Below are 6,982 nucleotides of genomic sequence, written 5' to 3'. Positions count from 1 at the left end.
ATTCGATTCAAGGTAAGTCGATAACAAAATGAGGGACCTAGCTTCTTTTTCAATTGTGGTGCACCGTGCACCGTGCCTTTTTGCTCTTTTCCCGCCACGTGGGTGTAGTTTTTATTTATTATTATTATTTAACAGACCCTAGATAAACAAATCATTTATAAAATATCAATAAAAAATTATAAAATTATTGTCCAAATATAAAAACATAGTCGGAACCTTCGTATATGGAATGGTTGAAGTTGCTCTTACCTAGGCGCTACATGTTGGCCTGTTGGGTATAAATGTACAATGATGGATTCGTTTACCCTCTTACAACCAGTTTGCGTGGTTCAGTTTCTTCGATCATTCCAAATTATCCGTTGAGACGAGAAAATTGAATTCATCTAGTTAGTGAGGTACAGCTGGAGAGTGACAATTGCTATAATTAAAAGTGATGCCGCACTAGAACAGCTTGGGGCCTAGGCCTTTATATTTTGTCGGAGCCAGAGCCGGAGCCAGAGCCGTAGAATTCGCACCACATAGGGGTACCGGGTACGCTCACTTTTACAACATTATTGGCGTGGGAGGGGAATCAATTGAATTCAATATGCATGATTGGGGTGTCAAATAAAAGTCATGATGGTAATTAACTGTGGACTGTACGTAAAGCCATAAGGATGGCAGAGTGATGGTCTCCCTATATTAACGAACTGGGTAGAAGAGAGGAGATATATAGCTTTACTCTAGCTTGCTTTCGCTGTTTCCACTAATCGTGAATCAATCTCCAACTCGTTGAAAGAATGGCCGAGGCACTCGTCAACCTCCTTGTTGAACAATTGGGTTCAGTTGTTTACCACCACACAAGTGAAGGGGCGACACTGGTCTTGAATGCCAAGAAGGACGTTGACAAGTTCAGAAGCACCCTCAAACTTATCCAGAATGTGCTTCAAGATGCTGAGAAGAAGCAAGTGTCGGATCCCGCGGTGAGAGACTGGTTGGATGAGCTCAAAGACGTGTCGTACAAGATGGATGACGTGCTGGACGCTTGGAACACTGAAATTGGGAAACGAGAAGCTGAGAATCAAGAAACACAAGGTTCTGATGCGGAGGTACGTTTCTCATTTCGTTCCAATTGCTTTTGTCTTGCTCGATTGAATGTGCTAACTCGTCGTTATAAGATTGGTAGAGCAATGAAAGATCTGAATGCAGAGTTAACTCAGATTTACGACGACAAAAACCAGTTTAGCTTTCAATCCACCATGCATGCTGCTGCAGTTAATGTTGAACAACCTAATCCACGATCTTTCACTTCATCTTTCGTTGATATATCGACCATATTTGGGCGACAAGTTCAAAAAGACAGGCTGGTGACTGAGTTGTTAAGGCGAAGGGAAGGGAGGCCCGGCCTTGTCATCCCCATTGTAGGAATGGGAGGATTGGGGAAAACAACTTTGGCCCAATTAGTCTTTAACGATGCACAAGTTCAAGCCCATTTTGATATCAAAGCATGGGTTTGTGTCTCAGACCCTTTTGATGTCATCAAGATTGCAAAAGCAATCTTTAGGCAACTCGGTGGTACTCGAGTTACTTCAGAGGAGTTGCAAAGGCAACTCGGTGGTACTCGAGTTACTTCAGACGAGTTGCAAACTATATTAGATGATATTCAAAATCTTGTCAAGAAAAAAGAGGATGAAAAGGAAAAGAAGATCCTTCTTGTCCTAGACGATGTGTGGACCGAAGACGACAGAGAGTGGGATAGTTTAAAATTACAAGTATTAATGCAAAGCTGTTCTGAAGGCAGTAGAATTCTGGTGACCACTCGAAAGCAGGAGGTTGCTCGAATGATGAGAGCAACTAGGGACATGATCACTTTGGGGAAGTTGAGTGATTTAGATTCTTTGGACCTATTCAATAGTATTGCATTTCTGGATAGGGAAGAAGATTCCAACAAGGTGTTTGGAGATATTGCTGAGAAAATTGTTAGAAAATGTGACGGTTTGCCTCTTGTTCTAAAGACTTTAGGTAGTCTCCTAATGCCTAAGCAAACAATTAGAGAATGGGAAGAAGTTCTCAACAGTGAGCTATGGAATGTAGATAGGGTTAAAGATGAAATTTTTGGACCACTATTACTTAGTTATTATGATTTGGCTCCAGAGATTAGGAGTTGTCTTCTGTATTGTGCTACTTATCCCAAAAATCATGAGTTCAACAAAGAAATTCTTATCGAGCAGTGGATGTCACAAGGCTATCTAAATGTTGGAGGAAACAAGGAAGAGTCAACACAAGGTAGAGAAGTTTTTACCAAGTTAGTAATGCGAAGTTTCTTTCAAGATTTCATGCAAGATGCACTTACCAAGGAAATTATAGGCTGCAAAATGCATGATACTGTGCATGATTTTGTACAATATCTTACCCAGAATGAGTGTCTTACTATGAAGGCTACGGGTACCCATGGAACAGAGACATCGAGTGCAAATGACAGGGTTCGTCATTTGACCTTAATGTCAGCACCCAAGGGTCCATTTCCATCTTTGATATCAAAATTAGCAAATAGCAAAATTTTGCATACCCTGACAACTTTTGGTTCAAGAATTACTGCCATAGATTCGAATTTGATTTCACAGTGGAAATGCCTGAGGACCTTGAATTTGAGTGGCAACAAGATCCGGCAGTTGCCAGAGGAGATTGGTGATTTGACACATTTGAGATATCTTGATTTGTCTTATTGTATTAATTTGAGTAGTTTACCCGATGGCGTGTGTAACTTGTACAATTTGCAAACTTTGAGGCTTTGTCGCTGCACCAGGCTTGAAGAGTTGCCGGACAATATGGGGAAGTTGATTAACTTGAAGCACCTTCATGTTTATCATTGGCTGAAGTACTTACCAAAAGGGATTAGGCGTATAAGGAATTTGCGAACACTAGACGGGGGCACTTCTGTTTATTGTAGTGAAGATGCCGAAGCATTGACATTGGGAGATCTGAGGATGATGAATCAGCTTCGCCGTCTTGACATCGTGATTTCAAGGGTTGGGGAAAATGCTGCAAGTGAGGCCGCGAAAGCAGAATTAAATCAAAAACTTGATCTTTCTTATTTAAAACTTTTTCTGCTTCTTGGCCGCGACAAGGACGTAAATGCTGGAGTAATGAATGCCTTGCGACCACATGAAAATTTGGACTCTCTGGTAATTGGGGGGTATCATGGCCCCACCTGGCCCAATTGGATGACGACGTCGTATTTAAAGAGATTGACAGTCTTTCATCTTTGTCCCAGCGACTCCTCTGTTTTGCCTCCTCTCGGGAAACTGCCGTCCCTTAAAGTAGTAAAGCTAATGGACATGTCTCGCCTGAAAGAGATCGGAGCTGAATTTTACGGAGTAGAAGAAGAAACATCGTCATCATCATCATCCTTCCCCAGTTTGGAAACTCTCTTTCTTGGCGGCTTGTTTAGTTTAGAAAAGTGGGAATTAGGTGGAAAGGCAGAAGAGGAGGGTTCTTCTAATTCCCAAATGAAATCAATTTCAATAATGCCACGCCTTTCTTCCTTACATATTTTGGAGTGTTCTAGACTGAAACAACTGCCAGACTTCCTCCTGCAAAATGCACCACTGCAGAATCTTCTCATCAAAAATTGTCAGAGCCTTCCTGCCAGCCTTCCTGACGAGTTCATCTCTCGCATCCCAAACGTCGCAATTACTGGATATGGAGTTGATCCCCTTTTCAAAGGAGGGACGAGTCTATATGAAGTCTCAATCAATTCGCTTCCACGTTCTGCCAATGAAGTCCAAAGGCCTTATGAGGTTGGTTGCCCTGTTTGAATCTCTATGCATACACTGCAGTAGTTCAGGTGTTCTTTCTAGTATTATTTCTAGAGAATTTCATGTAAGAATATAAAAATTAAAAAAAAAAAATTTAAGTCACCTAATAAGATAAAGACCACTGCAGAATGTTTTCAAAGATCTCTTGGTCTTTCGGTCAGGGAGTCGGGGCAAAACAAAAGAGTGTCCCAAGTTATGAAATCTCCAAATTCAAGATGAATGGTTATAACAAGATGGATGGTCATGGAAGTATCATTATTTGTTGATCTTAAAAATTGTCAACCATTGTTTTCAATTGGATGATTTGATTATAACAATAGCTGGTTGTATTTCTTCAATTAACAAGTAAGTCCAATGAGTGTAACTATTACTCTTTTAAGATTTCTGCTGTTATTGTGAAGTCTAATTTAAACATGTTTTACTGATTTGGAACACGGATAAAAACTTTTGCTTCTGTTATAATGTTGTTCATTAATAGCTGTTCCCAGAGCTCAGAATTCTTGTAAATCTCCAGAACAGGATTATATACGACTTAGTCTGAAAAATACTTCTTGCCAGAAAATATTGCAAAGTCATGCTCATGCTCATGCTCACCCCTCAAAGTTGCAGTGGCTGGTTTCCTCAAAACATGATGACTCTCCCATACTCCTCATGCTTTGCAATATGTCGCATTTCGTATACAATATATCTCCTATACACATATACCTTATGTATCTGGTGTATACAAAATATCAAACCAAGTTTATGAGCAGGCCAGGCTGATGCAGAAAGGAATTGAATTGGTGCTGGCAAGCTGATTAGTGCTATGGTAAGTGCTATGCCGATTTCTAATTCTTTGAATTACAAAACATAGATTTAATTGCATCTTGGATCTTGATTGACAGATTTTGAGCTGCATTTTGGATCTATTCGACTGACCAATGTGGCGCTATTAGATTTACCTGGGTGTCCAAACCCGCCTCAAGTTTTCAGTTGCTGGATATATCCCAAGACATGGTGAACCTCAGGTATAATCAAACTTTAGTTATATCACTTGTATGCATCTTTCCGAACAAGAATTTTGAACCTGTGTTATGTAGTATAGACTTCATTTTCTTGTAGAATAAAATCTTACTAACATTTATGCACAGGCTAAACTGAAGGATAACTGACTCAGAATAGTTGTCCAGTTGGCAGCTGATTAATGAGGTTCTACAAATGGAGCAAAGGTAACAGAGAAACTGAGGTTTGAGCTAATATTATGAAATAATGTTAACGTTGCACCTTCTTACTGCAATCCTATGACTACATATGATATGCAGGAGGATTGTCAAGCAGTGATACACCATTTCGGAAATTGTCTTGCATCGTCGCATCCATTTGACTATTGATGTGCTTTTCACAATTCTGCCAGAAGTATAGGTAATGAGAGTTTAAAAACTGATAAATGCTCCTTTTATAATGCACAGTTGTACTATTAAGATATGAAGGTTTCCATGTGTGAACAATTTAATGAACTCTCATATTTGCAACTTGATGAACCTAATTTGGGAGAAAACTCGTGTCTATTGTATCTTTGAATTTGTAGTGCAACCTAATTTGAAAGATGCTGATTGCTTAACAATGAATTTCATCTTGATCAACACATGCATTTTATGTAGGACTTGTCTGAAGAAGTGATGCACTAGCAAAGGAGAACTGTCTAGTATTCTTTCATCCATTTGATCAGTGGATGAGGATTACCTAAACTAGGTAATATCGCATTTGAACATTTGAATTTCCACCTGCAAGCTAGTTTTCGTATTCAAATTAATGTCACTAGATTAATTCAGAATATGATTTCCATCGATTTTCTTATCCTATTGGGGCTGAAACTTTTTGCAGCTTGGAAGAGGGGCAGAGTGGATGTGACCCAAACCGAGCTGATTCAAATTCAACCAAAGGACAAATGATGTAGGGGATGTTCAATGAGGGTTGCAGCTCAAAATAGCTTGGACATGGTGAAATCCTGATTGAAGTGGAATCCTGTTGAATCTAGTGGAACTAAATTCAGGAGAAGATTCACACTGAGAGGAACAGCATATCACGGGCTTAGTCAAGCTAAAGTCCCAAAGGCTGCAAGGTTTTAATTTCTTCTTTCACAAGGAGAGGGGACTTGTTCTAGTAGTACTAGGATTGTGAAGAACCTATAGATTATTTAGGAAGAGATGCTTCCCTAAGAAATTTTACTTTGAGAGGAATGCTTGTGAGGTTTTTCTTGGGTGTAACTGGGGCTCTCTATTGAGAGGGGTTGAGAGGAGTGAGATTACCTAGAGTGGTTTATGATTGTAACCTTCTTTATTAGTTGATTCATCATCATCATGGTCGCCCGAGGATGTAGGCAGTTTGGCCGAACCTTGTTAAATTATTGTGTTATTGTCATGTGTTGTTTTTGCTTTCATCCAACTTTTTTGAAAAGGTTGCTTGCATCCAACTTGACCAATTTGAATAAGTTGAACTGAGGGCACCTAAGGACCAATCTAAAGAATGTGCCCAATATATGCCTGTTTCTTAAGGACATTGGAATTTTTCAGCTCGCAAAGAAAATGAAACCTAATGAGGTAAGAAATCAAAGATTTAATCCCACTATACGTGTACATGCATAGCATCTGCCGGCCATAATCAGCATTCAAGACTTGACCATGTCACACTGTCGGAATGACTTATATAGTGTAACCCCCGGAAACACAGCATGACAACCTCCACCGACAAGTCAACTCCAGGCCGGAACACGCCTCGACGTGCCGACACGCGCCACCCAAAGTTGGCTCTGCAGAAAAGAACCAAAACTCAGCAAACTGAGATATATAAGTCCCACATTGAAAACAAGAGTGAGGTAACTCACTCTTTCACCTATAAAAGGTCCACTTCTCTCTCTTCATAAAAGGTACATTTTCAACATCTATTCACCGCTACATTTGTCAATACAAGTACATTGCTTAACTTTAGCATTGAAGGAGCGAAGACCGCCAACCGCGGTCTTCCCTCTTGACGCCGTTGTATTTCTCTTGACAGATTAGCGGGACTTTCAGAAACTTACACATATTGGAAGATTGGACTCCTGTCCACGTTATCGGAAGCCGACTCCCTACGGCGGTATTCTGAGCATTAACATTGGCGCCGTCTGTGGGAAGCTAAACTAATAGTCATTTCCCATTCAACCTATC

The 6,982-nt window shown here is 40.1% G+C and overlaps 1 protein-coding gene across 5 annotated transcripts; it reads left to right on the top strand.

The window, feature by feature from the left end:
• Positions 1 to 490: 490 nt before the first annotated feature.
• Positions 491 to 6,137, top strand: LOC112178214 (putative disease resistance protein RGA3). 5 transcript variants are annotated; one of them, XR_005802549.1, is made up of 7 exons: positions 491 to 3,779; positions 4,317 to 4,605; positions 4,682 to 4,804; positions 4,928 to 5,005; positions 5,099 to 5,198; positions 5,438 to 5,528; positions 5,661 to 6,137. XR_005802549.1 is itself a non-coding variant. In XM_040509828.1 (2 exons), exons 1-2 carry the CDS (start codon positions 780 to 782, stop codon positions 4,336 to 4,338), a joined length of 3,027 nt encoding a protein of 1,008 aa, XP_040365762.1. In that variant the 5' UTR covers positions 491 to 779; the 3' UTR covers positions 4,339 to 4,467. The 5 variants fall into 5 exon arrangements, 2 of the variants coding, with proteins under 2 accessions (XP_040365762.1, XP_024172166.2); XR_005802551.1 differs by having other exon boundaries at positions 492 to 3,779; positions 4,407 to 4,605; XR_005802550.1 differs by having other exon boundaries at positions 492 to 3,779; positions 4,356 to 4,605.
• Positions 6,138 to 6,982: the final 845 nt, after the last annotated feature.

This window comes from Rosa chinensis, chromosome 7 (assembly GCF_002994745.2).
Source record: "Rosa chinensis cultivar Old Blush chromosome 7, RchiOBHm-V2, whole genome shotgun sequence".
Taxonomy (NCBI): Eukaryota; Viridiplantae; Streptophyta; class Magnoliopsida; order Rosales; family Rosaceae; genus Rosa; species Rosa chinensis.
This window is presented reverse-complemented; position numbering and strand designations above follow the sequence as displayed.